The sequence below is a fragment of the Xiphophorus maculatus genome, chromosome 5, assembly GCF_002775205.1.
Source record: "Xiphophorus maculatus strain JP 163 A chromosome 5, X_maculatus-5.0-male, whole genome shotgun sequence".
Lineage (NCBI taxonomy): Eukaryota > Metazoa > Chordata > Actinopteri > Cyprinodontiformes > Poeciliidae > Xiphophorus > Xiphophorus maculatus.
In genome coordinates, this window is record NC_036447.1 from 22,335,039 (window position 1) to 22,353,749 (window position 18,711).

The 18,711-nt window shown below is 39.9% G+C and overlaps 2 protein-coding genes across 3 annotated transcripts in view; one reads left to right on the plus strand and one right to left on the minus strand.

Moving 5' to 3' along the window:
* Positions 1-280: 280 nt before the first annotated feature.
* On the minus strand, positions 281-18,678 carry LOC102216412 (epsin-3). Of its 2 annotated transcripts, none has more exons than XM_023333965.1 (12): positions 18,206-18,678; positions 12,576-12,780; positions 11,552-11,710; positions 11,334-11,417; positions 9,722-10,058; positions 9,225-9,343; positions 7,735-7,821; positions 5,486-5,639; positions 5,180-5,347; positions 4,187-4,282; positions 2,958-3,251; positions 281-2,869 (listed from the first exon to the last, which is right to left on the minus strand). In XM_023333965.1, exons 2-12 carry the CDS (start codon positions 12,642-12,644, stop codon positions 2,577-2,579), a joined length of 1,860 nt encoding a protein of 619 aa, XP_023189733.1. In that variant the 5' UTR covers positions 12,645-12,780; positions 18,206-18,678; the 3' UTR covers positions 281-2,576. The 2 variants fall into 2 exon arrangements, with proteins under 2 accessions (XP_023189733.1, XP_023189732.1); XM_023333964.1 differs by having other exon boundaries at positions 5,180-5,350; positions 18,206-18,677.
* The window catches only part of LOC102237701 (GTPase IMAP family member 7-like), a 40,628-nt gene continuing 31,274 nt past the window's right edge, over positions 9,358-18,711 (plus strand). The window contains exon 1 of the mRNA XM_023333971.1: positions 9,358-9,410. Within this exon, the coding sequence (XP_023189739.1) occupies positions 9,392-9,410 (19 nt within the window). The 5' untranslated portion in view covers positions 9,358-9,391. The remainder of the gene's footprint in view (positions 9,411-18,711) is intronic.

The following is an 18,711-nucleotide window of genomic DNA, read 5'->3' on the forward strand; positions in this document are numbered from 1 at the left end:
GAAGTTTGTGTGCATGTGATAAAATCCAAAACAGAAATTGTGGCCTATGAATTCTTCTCTAAGGCACTGTACCAGTCAGCTCAAAAAAGTTTCTCAGTGATTAAATTATGACATTTTAAAACTCTTATTTTTCTTTGTAGGGAATTGTCTTTGTCATGTTGGAGCTTTCAGTGCTTTAAATCTTTTTTGCAGCTGTGGAGTTTGAAGGGTTTTCCACGTTCACAATTGTAACAAGAGGAAGAATGACTCCCAAATAATTGAAAACATTTGAAACTATAAATGCAAACACTAGCTGTTTATTGGTATAATATTTCATAATACAGCAATATATTTTTCAGTAGATACATATGTACCAAGCCTGTTTGTGTTTATAAGTAGGCATTACACATTCAAGTCCAGGTTCAGTGCAGTGATAAAGTGTCTCATTGTGTGATTTTTCTCTGATTCTCTTATTGTCAAACTGCCAGTGTGCCAAGATCTTCACATCTGGTCTGGTTTCAGTTCTTTTACGCTTTTACCTACTTTCTCATCAGGCATTTCATCTGAAGTAAGCTATATGATCCGTCTGTAATTTGATTTCTGTAGTTAAGTTCCATCAATTTCATCAGTTTAGGTTGAATCCCATTACAGGAGTGATATGTTCTTCCAGACGTCCTCTACAGCGGCTTCAAGGGAGTGACGTTTTGGCTATCAGTGGAAACAGGCACGGATACAATCAGAGATTTAAGTAGGTCCACATTTAGGTAGCAAAATCAATCGTAGGCTGGCTTAGCCTAGGTCCAGAAGGGGCTGTTTGCTCTAAATGACATAAGACAGTTAACTTAGAACAAGATGCTCAGGAAGGTTCAGGATATTAAAGGTAATGACAATTTTATGAAGCTGTGAAAAAGTATTTGCGCCCTCACAAAACTGATCTGTTTCTGCATCTTTGTCACTCCTAAAGATTTAGGAACATTAAATCATTTTTAGTCACAGAGGAAAGAAACCATAGAGAGCAGACCTCATTTATTAAGGAAGAAAGCCACCCAAGCCAAAAAATATAATTGCAACCTATGTTAAATCTCAATGGGATAAATCATTTATTTTTAGTTTAACACTCGAGTCTGATTACTGCCAGATCTGAAGAGTTGAATTTATCAAGAAACTGAAGAAATCACTTAAACAGAACCTCTCTAACAACATGAAAAAGGCGATAAGATCTTAAGTGGCATCCCGTCACACCTTGATGGGTTGCTAGTCAAACATGGAGGTAGTGCAATGGTCTGGGGTGGTCCAATGGTCCATGACTAATGCAACTATGAATTCAAATTTATAGTCAAATTCAACAATTAAATGGTGCTAAATTTCCACTTACCCAAAATGGAAGCAGCAAAGCTAACTAGCTAGCAAGTGTATATTAGCAGCTAGTTAATGGTTAATAGACTCGAGTCTCAACCATCTCGAGTCACAGAACACCATGATGATGCCTGATAAAAAAAAAAGTCCTGAGAAAAACAAACACATAGAAAACATGAAATAATTTAAGGCCTGCAATTTACATATTTAAGGCCTGCTCAATTTTTTAAAAATGAATTTAAGACATTTTAAGGCCTTAATTTCAGATAGATACATCAACTTAAGACTTTTTAAGGATGTGCAGAGACTCTGTGTTGAGATACTGAAGGACGACTTTAAGCAGACATCCAGTTGTTACTAAATTAAACAATTCTGCAAATAAGAGGGAGGCAAAATTCCTCCAGGTAATGAAAAAGGCTCACAGCCAGCAATCAATAAGTTTCTAATTGGTTCCTGATTGCTGCCAGGGAATCAGTTTAGAAAGCCATTCCTTTTTCAAATTTGAATATTGTGTTTTATACTTGCACAGCTTATCTTGAGGCATTATTAAAAGTGGTTTAGTGATCAAAACATATTAAGTACGACAAAAAATGAAGAAATCTATAATGAAGGCAAATACTTTTTCACAACATTTCGTAATCTAAAGGAAGGAGTCCATGAGTTCAATTTGTGCTCTGTGCTTTCTTATATCTCACAGTTTGGGGCCTCCTCCACTAGCGGAAAGCTTAACATACTGATCAAATCATCAGATTAAAAAGTAAGTCATCTCCGGTTCTCAGAGGAACATCGTCGCTTGCAGTCTTGTGAGTAAAACGCATTCATGCTTTTGTCGGTGAAGCAGCAGCAAAGATCCCAGTGACGCTTGGGGGACAATCAGAGAGTGTTGCTTCATGAAACGGAGCGGTCTGTCGGTGCGGCCAGAGGGGGGCGGGGCTTGGAGCGTCAAAGTTGACGAGAGGACAAAAACACCCCCAGACTTTTCAGATACAGTCCGTCAGTTTGTTGTTGTGTTCGTGTTTATGCATCCTGAGGCACGCTTGAGTGCATGAATGAGTGAGTTTAGGTTTTATAGCAGCTGACGTGTCTTTAGACAGACACAGGTTCACCGTATGGATCTGTTACATCCACTGAAAGTTAATGACATCAGACCACAAACCAGTTCACACTCTTTTACACTAGGTTTACTGCAGCTGGCGTACATCATTCCCTTTAGAGTCCACGGGTTGTGTGCCGCAGCAGCCTCAAAGGAAAGGGTTGTGGTTGTGCGTTTGCGTCTGAACGCGAGGTGCCGGTCGAGGAGATAGGGGCAGCAGGGGCTGGGGGAGGTTAGAGGGGAGGTCCAGGAGCCCAGAGGGAGGCTGTGTGAGGGAGGAGGGGAGGACGGGCGGCTGGTGGAGCAGAGGGAGGGGCAGTGACGGGCTGTAGGGCAGCATGTGAGGGGGCAGCGGAGACGTGGACGAGGGTCGCATCTGGTTGAGGGTGAGCCGCGGTTGGTCACAGTGGAAGGGGTTGTTGGGAGACGGTGCACTCAGACCTGAGAGGACAGATTTTGGTAAAAGTAAACATAAAATTCTCTACATGCCAGCAGTAACTGGGTGAATAACAGAGAATCAGCGTAATACCTGAGAGGAAGGGGTTATTCTGCGTCTTCGTAGGGAGTTTCGGGGGAATCAGAGTCTCCAAATTCACCAGCGAGGCCCCAGTGGGTCCAAGGAAAGCCTCCGGAGTCCGGCACAGACGAACGGGTAGAGCGCTGAGAGGCGGCGCCAAATGGGAGAGGTCAAACATCTCTGGACTGGCCGACTTGCAACCGTTCACCTGGTGTTTCGCTGGTGGGTCCGGTTTAAACGGATCTGAGTTGGAGTCTAGTTCAGGAAACAGTTCGGACTCGTTTCTATCTGCAAACATCTCTGCATCTGGGAAAGGAGCACAAAGGAGCTTTCAAAATGACTTTTTGCTAAAATGCAATGTTTTAGTGAAGAAAGTTGATCAACAAAACAATCAAAAACTGAAAAAAGAAAACTTTAACACAGAAAAATCCTCAATGTATTTTTCGTAAATGTTTTGAGTTCCTACAGGTAAATGGTGAATGGGTATTCATAGTCTTATGACTTATTTTTTTTTGCACTTTTGCATGCTGTAGTCATAAAATTTTAAGTATTTTATTGGGATTTTATGTGAACATGACTGCTCACATGTTAAAGTTATTTTGAAAAAATAAATTACCGAGTAAACAAACACTCTACAGTAGGTCTGCAATCGTTACAAACCAAAGAGTCATTTTGCCCTCAGTCTGGTTACATAAAACTACTATAGAGCCGCAAATATTCCATAACCTTTTGTGAAAAGCCAACACAATTTTCAATAACTCTCTACCACAGTAAAGTTGTCGTAATTTTTAAAGAACAGTTATTTTATTTCTGCTTCTTAAAAAAAGACAAAGAAAAACATTTACAGAAAGAGGACCGACACATTTTCATCTTGATGTTTGTGTAAAATTATGTAAATAAAAAAAGCACTTAGTTTCCAATGTAAGAATGAGAAGGGAAAAAAAATAATGATCACTGATACTTGTGTTATTCTGTTGTGGAAATTAAATGCAGGATTTATTCTATGCAAAAACCTTAGAAATCTGTGAGGGTTACACACTTGTTCACATTGCTGTATTTCTCACCTCTCGCTCAAGACAAAACAACACTCTCCTTTTGTCCCTCATATTTGTAGCTGCGTTAAAACATTCCAAGAAGAGCATCTCCCTCTGTGAAGTGTGAACAATAGCTGCAGAAAAACCGAGTTCTGCTGACTTTAAAAATGTTACAGCTAAATTAGCCAAATGTGTTTGTCTCCCCACCTGTTGGGCTGGCGGGCTCTGGGGAGGACGCTTTGGGAACTTCCTGCTGAGGCTTTTCTTCTTCCTGTGCAGTGAACGGATCAGTCCCTTCGTGTTCTGTGTGGGGAAAATGAAAAGTGATTGAATCAGCATAGATAGAATATAATACTTATGAGTTTACAAATTTAAAGTAACCTTAAAGCGCATTTACAGTTACAACCAAAGAGTTCATTGATGATGGAGGGGATTTTGTGCTTTTTGGAATTTTACGCACTGCTCACTCCCTCCCTCCTTGGCAGTTCTTTGTAGCACAGCCTGCAGTGAATGATCAGTCTAGTAAACATAGCCACCAATCATGGCGGATAAACAGTTTTCCTATAATGTTAGGTTGTTTCTTGCAGGAGAGCAGCATGTTCACAAGCGTGATTGACAGTACTAACACCCTCCTCCTGGCTCCGATTGGTTGTTTCTGACTGACAACGGTGCATTTCTGCAGTTGACTTCAGGACAATAGGGAGGAGGAAGAGGAGCTACATTTTTTTCACATATAGTGTCTTATATTATACTGTCCGGTGCATAGTGACAGTTTACCAAATATGTAAAAAACATATTTTTATAAATCTTGAAAAATAACCTTTTTAGGCCAACAAAACTTGAGACAAGGGCACAGTTCATCATCAACCCTAAACATACAGCCACAGCTACTAAAGAATATTGAGATTACAGCACATTTACTTGTTAGCATGGTCCAATCAGCAAAATACAAATGGATGCCACAATTTGAAATTGTTCTCAAAGATAAAACAAAAACATTTGTACCGTTTTTCTTTCACTTTCTAGTTATGATATACTTCCTGTGGGTTTTATAACATAAAACACCGACTAAAACACATAGGTTTGTGGTTATTAAGGGCCGAAATGTGAAACAGTTCAACGGATAAGGATACTTGTGAAACTGTATGTGCATTCTCCCATGTCTTTGAAATGTCTGATAAAGGACAAAGTGTAAAGTACCACCATCTGTTGGGCTGTCCCACGCATTATTAAGAGGACTGGAGAGGTCAGGTGCCGCTTCCCAAGGGTCCGGGTGCGAGTTGGTACATGGAGCCCAAGGATTGGCCGTGTTAGAGGAGGAGGACGGAGCCACCCAGGAGCTATTAATCACAGGAGTGCTGGACTGAACTGCTGTGAAGACAGACATGATCTTCTCTGAGTGTAGCAAAAAAACAGAAATCTATCTGTCTGTCTGTCTGTCTATCTATCTGACTTAGCAGTCTATATATAAGGACTGCTAAGTCCTTGAGTTTCATGCTGGCTTACATGTGGCTGTTCCTGTCATGAGGCCCCCACCTACAGAGTCCCAGGGGTTGGAGGAGATGTTACAGGAAGGCTGAGCTGATGTCCAAGGGTCGCTGGAGGGAGGCTGCGGCTCAGACGAGGATCCAAATATGTCCACCAGTTCCAACATGGCAGACTACAGGGAAAACCGAAAGATTTATGACAGACGACTTTCTCATGCAATTCACTAAACATAACAGAAGTACAAAAAACTGATATTCAGAAGAAAAAAACCAACAAAAACGCTCAACAAATATTGTTTTTCACCTCATGAACTCATCATGAAATATCCGTCATGGTGCTACTCGTTTCACATTCAAATGCCACACCAGATGCACCAATTAATCATTTATCAGTTACTCACACATTTGTGTTTAAGCACAGAGTCCGAAATCACAAGTCAAGCATTAATAGTTACTGCAAGTTAAACTTAACAGGCTAAAAAAGTAAATGAATGGCCACACAGCTCAACAAAGTCAATGAACACTGAAAGACGAACTTCAAAGATTTTTCACACTCTTGAGGAAGGCCGGTAGAGAATTGTGCTCTAGTTAAAACAAAAATCCTACAAATAATCCAAATACAGTTTCATTTGAGCAAGAAAATACAGTAGCTCCTGATCCCAACACCTTCAGGCTCAACTGAGTCCCACAGCTGCCAACATGAAAAAGTCAGGTGGTTGCAGATGAAACAAGATGTTTGTCACACAAGACAAAGATGAAGCCATTAGGCCACAAAGGTGAAGCTTTCAAACCAAATAACAATTTACTGCAACTCCAAGCTGAGGTACTGGCTCATTGTACAGCAAATACTAACAAATCAAATACCACTAAATTGATCAACTTCACCTCATAACTGCTGGACAATGGAAACCTTAAAATGATTGGGTGTTTCAACATGTCAAAAATCTCAAACACATCTAAACTAGTTTTGGAATCGAATGGCAGACTGCCAACAAACTGCTGGGATAGTTTTCCAAAACCTAAAGGAATGTGGACTTTATTTGATTTAATTATGTCCAACACTTCTAAAATGAGTTCTCAAATATCAAGCCAGAATCATACCAGTGTCTTGTTGGTTAGCTCCAAAAAGCCAATGGTTTCTACAACTTACTAAGAGATATTAACCCAAATAATGAAGGTGGAACGCAGATACATGGATCCTCAAACTGGACTAGTTTCTTTAATTCTAACACATCAATTATTACAACAAACTGTTCACTTACCACCTAATATATTACACCCACCAATATGTGTTAATTCACCTGTTACTGGTTCTAATGTTATGCATGATTGGTGCAAGTTTTTGAACACTGACAAAAAAATAATCCTCCCAGTGTTTCAGCTTATTTCAGATTGCATAAGGAAACGGCTTGTGTCCACGCCAGATGATATTGTTGGTCGTTCATCAATCAGTTTCATAGCTTATGTGTGTTTGAGCATGTGTGTATAATTTTGAATGTGCGTACTGACAAAAATTCACAGTAAATTCAAGCCTGTGCCACCATTTTTCGCTTTCGGCAAGCCATAAAAACACCATGTTGTATCCTCGGCACACGACAAAATAAGGCAAAAACGCACCATGACAAGCTGAAAATGACCTTCATGGAATAGTGAGGGAATGAAATAAGGTCATAATTAACAGAATGAACAGAATGTGGTTTTGTTATTCCTGATATGACGGCCTTTGTTTTTTTTGTGTGTGTGTGTGTGCCTAATAATGCGAGCATGCTGTAGAGTTTTTCAGCTGGAGACCCATTACACCCACTTCCCATGGTGCCTCACTGACGCAGCTGAAAGCACCTGTCTCTCTATGATAAGAGTAATGCATACATGGTGTAGCCAATTACGCCCCGAGGACATTTACATAACACAGTCAGTGAGTCTGATTGGCTTTTTGACAGAGATATGAGAGAGAGATGTACAACCAGATTAGGACTCTTAGGGTAATGTGACATTTAGCAGCGAGGAGAAACGGGACTCATCCTGAAGCAAGCCCTCCGTTCTCCTCTCAAAGCCCACTGTCAACGTTTGTCCATTTTCCGGTTTCGCTTCTCCTCCATATCTCCAAAATACAAGCTGAAAAACTCTGCTTCATTCTCAAAATGCCTGCCAGCTGCCACCTACAAACGCTCTCACCCACCTTTCTATAGAAATTTGCATTTACCACACACACACACACACACACACACACGAGTCGTCCGGCTCATATGCACGCATTTTCAAACTAACCTCGTGCGTCCCTGACTGGCTCTCTCTCCTGCTCTCGTCCAGGGCCTTCTGTAACAGGGAGTCGTCTCCTTGGCGACAGCGCTGTTCCTGCAGGGGCGGCATCGTGACATCATGAATGCAACAAACCCACGAATGCACACCGCCGTTAGCAAAACACCACATTCATTCGCCTGGCAGAATGAATGCAAACCAGAGACTTTTGTGCTGGTTTACAAAGAGCTGATTTAGAGCAAAGCAGTGGGAAAATCATCCTAGACTAGAGGTTACATTGGGTGTATATACAGTACATATATAAAAAACACTGATTTCATATTCCATTAAAGGAAGCATGATTCTACATGGCAGAAAGTCCTAAAATACAAAGATGGTAAAGGAAGAAAAAAGAGAAGTAAACAGTAGAATAAAGTTAATCAGTAAGCTGCAGGAAAGTGTCATATGAGGAATATATGAAATGACACTGAAAGGTTAATAAAGGTTTTTTTCAGGCAGTTAGGAGACAGATTTCTATCTGTGTTTGTACCTTGTCTTGCTCCTTTTGACAAAAGCTTGAAGCAATCTGCAGTTGTGTGTCTTCATCCATCACTATGGTAACAGGGGAAGGAAGGGCTTATGTTGTGGACGAGTATTAAAACCATTTGTAACATTTCCATTAATGAAGACCATTAAGACATCAAAAACTCATGTGGCTCTAGTACTGGGGGAGTTGGAGGGGTCCTCTAAAGAACCCCACACATTACAAGGTACTGCTGGTAAAGATGAACAACAAAACCTTTGTCCCTCGCTGGATAAGGAGGTGTAGCTAAATGCTAAATCAGGGCATCTGCAGGTTTCAGAAAGTCCTGTGATTAACACATTTAAGGCCAACTTAAAATTTTTAAAGTGAATTTAAGACTTTTTAAGGACGCACAAATACCATGTAAAGCTTTTCTAGTCATATTGATCACTCAAAGTTAGTTGTGCCAAAAACTGTTGAAAGATGAGTAAAAAGCCTGAAAATAACTTAATCTTTAATGTCAGCAACACCTCCTCCTGAAAAAATGTACAAAACTAACCTTAAATGTGAGCATATATATATATATATACTATATATAGTATATGCATATATATATATTTCCTTCCCCTAAGCAATAAAACATAGGAGCAAAAGCCTCTTTCTAATATCAATTATTTAATGTATGACGCAAAGCCACAGGCAAAATTGTCAAACTTAAAGATGGGAAAGTCCTACATTATCAAACTGCTACAGCTAAACTGATTCCATCACTCAGACCTACGGTTCGTTGAGCGCTGCTGAATGACGCCAGGGTGAGCTCCACCATCTTCAAATTCACGGTTCAGCTACAAACTTCTCAGGAAACTGGGTTGTACTCATTTAGACTATGGTGACACAGAGACTCTTTTCTCCAACACAGGGGTCTGCCAGGAGCCAAGGTGATGTATACAGCTTGAGACAGTGAGGCCCATTTCTCTTAGCCTCTCTGTCGTCTTACCTTCTGACTCTCCTCTCTGCTCATAGCTAATGCCAGCTGGAGCTGCAGCTCCTCCTCCCCGCTGGTCTGAGGCCGGGCCTGCTCCAGGTCTGAAGCGGCGCGGGGAGACGAGGCCGAGGCTGCAGAGGGAACAGACATGTTCAGGCAGGGTGAGGAACAGATGCACAATGGCACGGAGCAGAGGGGGTAAGTAGATCGTTTGAATATTTTGTGATCGTGACAATAGAAGGAGGAAGGGTTTTGAAGGAAAGGCTGCAAATATGTTGTTAAGAAGCAACTAATTATGAAACGTTTAAAAATTCCTTCACAAAACGTGGAACTACTGATACTTAGAAACAAAATGTAAAGAAATGAGGTCTGACTGAAGAGCCCCGGGCCATGGTTGGAAAAACGCTTAATTAGAGATGGTAGAAGTCTAAATAATACGTTTAACAAATGACTAAAGCAGAAAACAAAAAAAGGTTCAGTGGTCCAGATGAGTTTAAAGTCAAACTCACAGTTAAAGGAGCACGGCGAGCCTCTGGAGCGGTTGAATTCCTCCCCATACAGCACAGCCATGCTGGGCTGACTTGTACATCTGCCGGGGTGATATGATGGAGGAATACCTCCGTACACGCCGCCGCTGCCGCCGCCACCCCCACTCCCACCCCCGCCCCCATTGCCCCCCCCCGTGCCTCCCCCAGCCATTCGCTCCTTGGTCTTCAGCGCCTGACTCCTCTCCTGGCGCAGTCGGTCCTCGTCCTTCAGCAGACACACCAGCTGTCGCGCTTTTTCTCTAACATTCGCCCCCTGGTCTCTGCCGTCACGATCCACGTACTGGAAGTCACGCAGGGTCTGAAACCCAGACACAAAGACACACTTTTAGCTTGGACTTTTTTTTCTTTTTTTTTTTTTTTTTTTTTACTTTTGAGTAATGTGGAAGAACAGGTTGGCGTTTTATCCATTAGGGTATCGATAGTATATTTAAAGCAGAAGTAGCGGAAACACTAATTGTCGCTTCACAAACATAGGAACGCATGTCTTCAAATATATGGAGGATTTCTACATGTTTCAAAGTGCTAAATAAAACTAGATTGTATATACAGTATATACTGTATATACAATAGTATATATATATATACTATATACTGTATATACTGTACTGTATATACAATATAGTATATTGTAAAAAAGTAACTGTAGCCAATATTACACTGATTCAAAAGGTGATATCTTTCTAGTGTTTATTTCTAATAAGTTTGATGATTATGCCTATGATAATTACATAAAGCCAACAAAAGTAGTATGTAAAATATTTGCTTAAAACAGAAACTGAAAAATAAGATGTAGTAGGCTACAGTGCAATATAAGCTTTCGATATTTGACTCCTTTTTGCGTGAATTTAAATTTAAAAATACTGTAATGATCCCAAAGGGAAATGAAATGAAGTAACTCATTCATTTAGATTCTTCAAAGAGTTATTGTAGATTACGATGGCTGATGGCAGGAAAGATCTCCTCTAGCAGTCTGTATCACAGTGAATCTGAAGAAGCCTCTCTTAATAAATAGTTGTATGATTGTGAAATTAGATGATTCATTAAGCTTCTTAAAACACATTTAGAGTAACAAAATAAATAAAGTTAGTTCTCAATTATTTATTCCCCTGAACTTCACATTTTGTCACATTGCTACCACAAACTGCTGTATTTTTGTATGGATACGATTATGCATTCGACACGCATGACAGTTTATAAATAAAAATCTGAATAATGCAAATGTAAAAAAAATTTATATTTCAAAGAATCACTATTTACTGCAAACATAGCTCAAAGTTATTCATACTGCTTTAAATGCATCACTAAATATCTAATCTTTTGAAGTCTTGAAACAGATTCTCAGTTGAATTTAGGTCTGGACTTTGACTAGGCCATTCTAACACATCAGTATGATCTAACTGGCTCTATTGTAGTGGACTGATTATGAATACTTTTACATGTTTTGGTTTATGTTTCGTTTTAAGTAGGTACAGCATAAAATGTAGCAGAAGAATTGGTCTTCAGGGTCAATATTATTAATACTAATAATAATGAAAAAAAAAAAAACAGATTGTCCTGAAGAGTAATTATGTACCTGAATGGTGAATGCATTTTCCCGGCACTGCTGGGCTACCCTCTCCGATCCCGTCTTCAGCAGGTAATCCAGCAGAGTCAGCGCCTGGACTCAGACACAGATTTTGGAAAATATTTGCACAGACGTGCTTTATTTTTCAGTTCTCTTAAAAGAACACATACATTAGACGTTACTGTAAATATTGGAAGCACTTGTTGTCTGGGTGTAGAGAAACAAACCTTGTAAACGTGTCTCCAGTTCTTGCCGCTGTCGTTGAGCCGTTTCCACACCATCCCCATGACTTCAGCGAACGCCACGACGTTGAAGGTCAGGTCAGCAATTTCTGACATGAGAGACGACGACGGGCCCCATGGATCGTTGGAAGTGGCCTCGCGTACCTTCACATTGACAAGAACATGATCTTTGAGCTTTCCCCTTCTCCTCAGGCATCAGCATCAGGAAGCAATCCAAATGTTTAAATATACTGCAGTAACAGACAGAATCTATTTTGATTCACACGCAGTAAAGTGAACATCCATTCACCCCCTTACACTTTTCTTCTGGTTTTAAATTTCTACTAATCAAGGCAATGATTAATAGAAATCAAAGTAATCAAACTAAATTCAATTATGAGACAAACACGACCTGATTAAATACACACACACACAAACACAAAAGAGTTCAGATGATGATTTCATTTGTTCAGAGAAAATACCCATCAATTCTGTGGACTGATGAGACAGAAGTGGAACATTTTGGAAGGCTGACATCTGGAGTAAAACTCGCACAGCATTTCCAAAAATAAACATCCCAACTGAAGTCAAACATGGTGGTGATGATGTGATGGTCTGGGGCTGCTTTGCTTCTTTCAGGCCTGAACTACTTGCAATAATAGACAGAACCATGAATTCTTTATGAGAATGTCTGACTATCACCTTATGACCATACGTGAAGGAACACTCGGGTTATGCGGCAGGAAACCAGCAAATCCACCAATGAATGGCTAAAAAAAACCAAGATGGTGATTTCCGAGTGGCCTTGTCAAAGTCTGAACTTGAATCTGATTGAGATGAAGTGGCGCAACTTTAAGGAGGTCGCTCATGCTCAAGCCCCTGCCCCCATGTGGATGAATTCAAACAATACTGCAAAAGCGAATGTGACAAAAAAAAAGTAAAAATGTTAAAAGACAAAAAAGTGTACTGGGGCAGATACTTTTCAGGAGCACTGTAGGTGTTACTATAGGAGTCAGGAGACAATAAATACCTTGATCTCTGCTTCTGAATAGTTGTGCACAATGTTCTTCACCTGTCGTCGCAGGGCGGAGGTTGTCATGGTGAAATGTGACGAAAGCAAAAGCAAATACTCCACAAGTTAAAAAGGGAGGTTAGGGGATCAGCACGTTGAAGGAGAGAAGAGGCAGCTATGCCGGGAAGGGCTCCTCTTCTCTGTCACGACTCTCAGGGCGCTCCTGTAAGAAACAGCCAGAGAGATAAATTAATATAAAGTATATAAGTATAAATAGACTGCATAATCAACTTATAAACATTGCTTTTTTTCTGCACTGGTCAATGGTTGTTTCCGGAATAATAACATCCTTCCTCCGCTCTGCAGAAATAGTTGTGCTTTTGAGGAAGACTTGAACAGCTGGCAGACTTTAAATGACAGCCTGCAGCGTTTGATTCTAAACATGGAACGTGAGCGGGCCTGTCCTCAGCATCATAAACACAGCCTGGTGATGGAGAGCGGCAGCCCAGTCACACAGAAGTAGGTCACACCGTTTCTGGCTCTCAGGTGTCTGATGAAGCTTCTTGAATTGAAAATCATTTTTATCCAGGCCAGAATCTACACTCACAAACACACGCCCACCCACACCCACACACGCACACACACACACACACACACACACACACACACACACACACACGCACCCCTACACGCTCCCAACCCACTTTTCTTTTCTAAACTCCTATTTGAGAGGAAACTCAGGGGAATTGATGACTCTGGGCTCCCATGATGTTGTCGCTCTCCCTCTGATTACAGCGAGCATCATTAACCCAGTAAACCCAGGCTGATTTAGTGTGACCTCAATCGTTTCAATCTAATCTGACTTGAAGGCAACCTGACTTTTTTACTTCTTCTGTTGTAAGATTTATGAACTTTTACCCCATAGCCTTTGGAAACGCTTGGATGGATCACAACCTAAGGTCACCTCTTGCGTTTAATGTGTTGGGTTTTTTTTTTTACACTCAGAGCATCTTTCATCCCTTTATCAAACACTTTACTCTGTTTAAAATAAAGACTCCACCGTCCTCTGAGCTTTATCCCTAATCTTTGTTGTAGCTGAGCTGAGATTTGACTTAACAGCTGTTTCTTCTGCGTTGTCGCCAGACATTTTTAAAGGTTCAGTTTCCTTTGGAGAAAAATCTGCATAAAGCTCACAGCTAAATTTGTGAATGCATACAAAGAAACAACAAGAATACTCAGTTTGGATGTTTTAAATTAAAATGAGTCACCAAGCTGTTTCTGTCTGAAATGTTTCTTCAGTTTAGTGTAATGCTTCACTTTGGTCTTAGAGTCTTAAAGCCATGAGATGTTTCATAAACAGCTGAGAATTTCAAATCATTTTCTTTGTCTGAAATAAGCAATTTATTGATAGAATAAATCAGTAAGTAGAACTTCCTTTTTTACTGAAAGCTACAGCAATTTGGAATTAAAAGTGAATAAAAAAACATCTAGTGATGTGATTTAACATTACAACTTATGTGATAATAGCTTTCAAATATCCAAATTCAGTTTATACATAAATAAAAACAGTTTAGCACCTAAATCCAGTGTATTAAAAACATAAATGTTCATAAAATATTTGCAAAACATTTCCAGACGACCTGAAAACAAAACGTTTCTCTCAAAAAATGAACTCACCCCCTTCTTTTCCAGGCATAACTCTCCAAATTTGTTCAATTTGGGTAAAAACTTGAAGAGGTTTCACAAGGCAAAGTGTGTAAATATTTTTACCGAACAGGATAAAAAATTAAAACATTTATTTAAAAGTTGTTTCAGCAGAGCATGAAAGGATGTGTACACTCACGCAACCAACCAAAATTACTGCAACATATTTTTTTTCTGATTTGTTTTTCAGGTAAATTGTACAAGATAAACGTCATACTACCGTATATATGGAAAATGTCTTGAAATCATTTTTCATGCCCTCATTTTTTTTTTTGCGCAAAAATCTGGAATCTGAACAGTGGTGTGAACATTTCCAGGTAGGCGAAGTTTTTTCCACGAACCTTCACCGTTGCATTCTGTCACTCAGTGTTTTCAGCAGGGAACAGAATCGTGGTTTGATTCCTTTTTTAAATAATCCGTCTAAATGTAAACACAACTAAAAGTGCTACTGAACATCACCTAACGTGTGCCTAAGAACATAAGCAGCTTGTTTGTTTTAGACACAAAGTGTGTCACAAGTGCCTACATACATGACCTAATGTGTTGTCAAAAGTCATAGCTGTGCATATGTCTTAGTCATAGACCAGGGAGGTTTTCGGTGCGTCATGCTGCCATTCTTTGAGTGCAATGTGCAGAATAGAAAACGAAAACAAGCTAAGGTTGTTCCGCTGTCATCTCATCTTTTGATGTGCATAAGTTTGATCGCCAAAATGCTCAGTTTTTCTTTTTTTTTGTCACATAAGATGTTTTATTTTACCTCTGTTCATTTGTTCTTCCTATAAGGCACTTCAAAGTACCTTGTACGTAGACGGTGCTACACAGTAAAACTCGTCCTGAGATGCCTTCTGAAAGTACAGCGATAAAAATAAGTGCTAATCAATGTGTAGGTCTGTTCCTGAAATAAATAAAGCAGGGAGAACCTAAGAGAAAGTTTGTTGTTTATTTTTGTTGACTCTTGAAGTAAACAAACGCTCTTACAAAGTTTTCTAAAAAATGTAAAATTATATTTGGGTCTTTGCTTTTTGCTATTTCTAACCTGAAAAATCAATGAGATCCAGCAATCTAACATTCTTTATCATTCGTTCTTTATTGCTGACAGGTTAAATATTCATATATTTCACTCTCTCAAGCAGTGGTGTCCACACTTTTTGCACCGTGGGCCAAAACTGGCAAATTTAAACAACTGATTTGTATTTTAATGAATTTTTAATTAGCTAAATTAAAAATCTATACATTAAATACAAACAAAAAACTAACATTTCTATGATATTCTATGTCATTGGAGATCTAGAGCACAAAACGGGCTTTGGACTGTTGCCCTGTAAACGGAAAAGACAATTTCTAATTTTTTAGGTTCTCAATTGTTTTCTGTTCTGTTTGCCAAATGTTGACTATTCTAAACTTGTATCAGGGGTCAAGACAAAAGTCATTTTAAGGGCCACACTTTGGACACCCCTGCACTAAAGACTTGAATGTATAATTTCAATGCATAACATTTTGGTATCTTTATATTTACATTATTATAAATTCTAAAAATTTCCTAAAGTCTTATCCAAATTGATTCATGCCTTTTATTTACTTTACTGATAAGACATGTCCCCCCCCCCACAAAAAAAATCTATTTGATTAGATCTTAGTTTAATAGTGTCGGCAAAAGTCAGAAAAAAAGACAAAAACAATAAATAAACCAATAGTTTAATCACCGTAGTCCATATTGAGCACTTTGTGGAACCGTGCTATTATCCAGCCTATTTAAAACCACAAAATCAAATTGTGATTTTAACTGACCGCTCACTGCTGCCCTATAACCGCTCACACTGGAAGGATGCAGAGGACACCTTGTTTATATGAAAAGCCAACATCAGCAGCAGCACCAGGAGCCTAAGATGCAGATGGCTCTGTTACAAAACACTGAGGGGACGAGCATGAAGGAGACTGTATAGGTGCAAGAGGCACACAGAGAGAAGGACGAGCATGAAGAGGGAACTAATGCTCAGCAGCTGCAATCAGTGTCAGCTTTCTGCACAATCATCTTCGACCGGCTCACACACTTATGCACACGCACACTCGCTTGCTCATGCTAAAAACTGGAATGTGTTTGAAAACACTATGATTTGGTCGTCTTCATCTGAGCCTCACATCACAACAAACATGTCAAATTGAGGAATTAATATGACACAGAGGGTAAACAGTGCTCTGATGAGGAATTCAACATTGTCATATAAAAATATGACGAAAGAAATTCACCTGATGGTCAAAACCCCGTAATGTGCAAAATACTCCCCGGGCCAAAGTGGCGATCGAAAGATTATAACACATAAAAGCAAAAAGTGGATTAGCATCCTAAAATAACCAGATGTTTGCCTCTGGGACGTAGCAGACTCATTTGTAAGATAATGCATTTGCTCAAACTGTGGAGACATTCTGGGAATTAACAGAATAAATCATACTGAGCAATATTAGGTTGAAAGCAAACATTTTCTGACTCACACACGTCCATTACTAGCGCGAAACAATTCAAATAAAATTGAAATATATTTAGTCTTTTTATTGAAATACAAGTTTTCAGTCGCATCAATTTTTCCATGTACTTTTCTATAACACACCGGACATTAGGGTGTGAAGTATGGCCTGTGCAGTAGTCATGATTTGTTATCTACCTGTTTTAGTAATTCACTTTTGATGTAGCAGTGTGATAAAACTCTACTGTTTTGGCTATTGGATGAGCTCCACTCTATCAACTCAAGGCTGGGCTTTCTTCAACCAAATATTGATTATTTATAGCACATTGTAATCATTGATATCTTACTATAAAAATAGATTACATTTTGTAGTCTGTGTTTTTTTTTTTTCTTCTATTGTGACAGGTTTTACATCCATGTGTCCAGTTTAATAAAACGGATATAAAGCTACTTAAGAAGCAAGAAGCAGTGAAATTACTCTTTTAAACCTTTGAATGAATTCACACTGAGCTGATGGCAAAAAATCTTTGGAGATCAAAATGATACAAATTGAAAAGGCATCTTCAATTCACCATTATGTAGAAAATATTATTTTTTTTGCTCTATATTTTGCTTTTTTTTAACTTTATTTCAGTTACACAGATCAATAAGACATTGGGCCATTAGGGATAATAAATATTTATTACACTGAAACAATCCAAGCAAATCATGTTAAGGTAAATTACCTTTTTGGCTCAAATTAAATCCTTAAAGCACAACATATAAAAGAAGTAACAAAAAAAGCAAAAAAAATCTAAAATGTTTTCTGGAATTTGGCAAATAGAAATAATTTTGGTGATTTTAACTGACCTAAAACGTCGGTCTGATTTGAGTGAGAAAATAAGTGTGTTTTTACTAAGTGTATGAAAATATCTGGTTTCAACGGTGAGCCATGCCAGAAATTGAGTCTGAATGCTGCAATAGAGTGACAAAGTGGGGCTTTAATTCATTTATCGACTTGACAAGAACAAATGTTCAAGTTTTAGAGTCCCGTGCGTCATTTTTTTCGGAATTAACGTCACCCCGTTGTCCGAAAGTGCGCATGCGTGCTGTGGTAGCAGGTGCACGCTTCATTATTTTACATAGTGTCTTCCCCACATAAGAAAAAGCAATAAGCAGGTAGAGCTTGGTGGGCAGTGATGAAGCAATGGTTACCGGTAGAGGACTGACATGATAGTGGATTGAGCGGGTGGCGATGAAGGGGGAGATGAGGGAGGCAGTGGGGCCATCAGAGGTCTGCATAAACTCCCCCTCTTTACCCCCAACGCGTCTCAACACACGCCCCCTCATGCGGTGGATGCGAGGATTTGCCATGTGAAGTATTGATTGCCTTCTTGCATTACACACACGCACGCTAAAAGGTAAAGCGGCGGCATAGGTGGAGGCAATACAATGAAAACGAATACGCACATTAAAGGGCGACGGTGTGTTTCTGCTTCTTACCATGACCGCTGCTCATCTCTCGCCCTGACCGCCGAGCATCCTCGCCTTTCTGCTGCCGCTGCTTTCCTCTCAAACTCCTGCCGCAGACACAGACCGGCTCTCTCCCCCTCTGCCGGGATCAGCCTAGCGGCGTCGGGACAAGTCCCTTCCGCGCATCTTCGTCCTGCTTTTAAGAGTCTCCAGATCACTGTGGGTCTTTTGTTGTTAGTAAAAATAATAAATAAATAAATAAAATAAAAATAATAATTTTTAAAAAGCCGTAAAGTAAAAAGGCTTTCAGCGGTGATCCCGGCCTATCCTGGAGGATCCGAGGCTTTTCGAGCAGGGAGTCGGTGACTGTGAAATCCGCATTGGATAAACTACAACACACCGCTCACTCACTCGCTCACTCACTCACTCGCTCACCCTCCCTCACGCCCACAGGCCAACCACGCTGAGCTGAGCTGAGCTGCACACACGCAGCAGGGGAGAAGCGGGTGACAGAGAGGAAGGACGGGGGCGCGTCT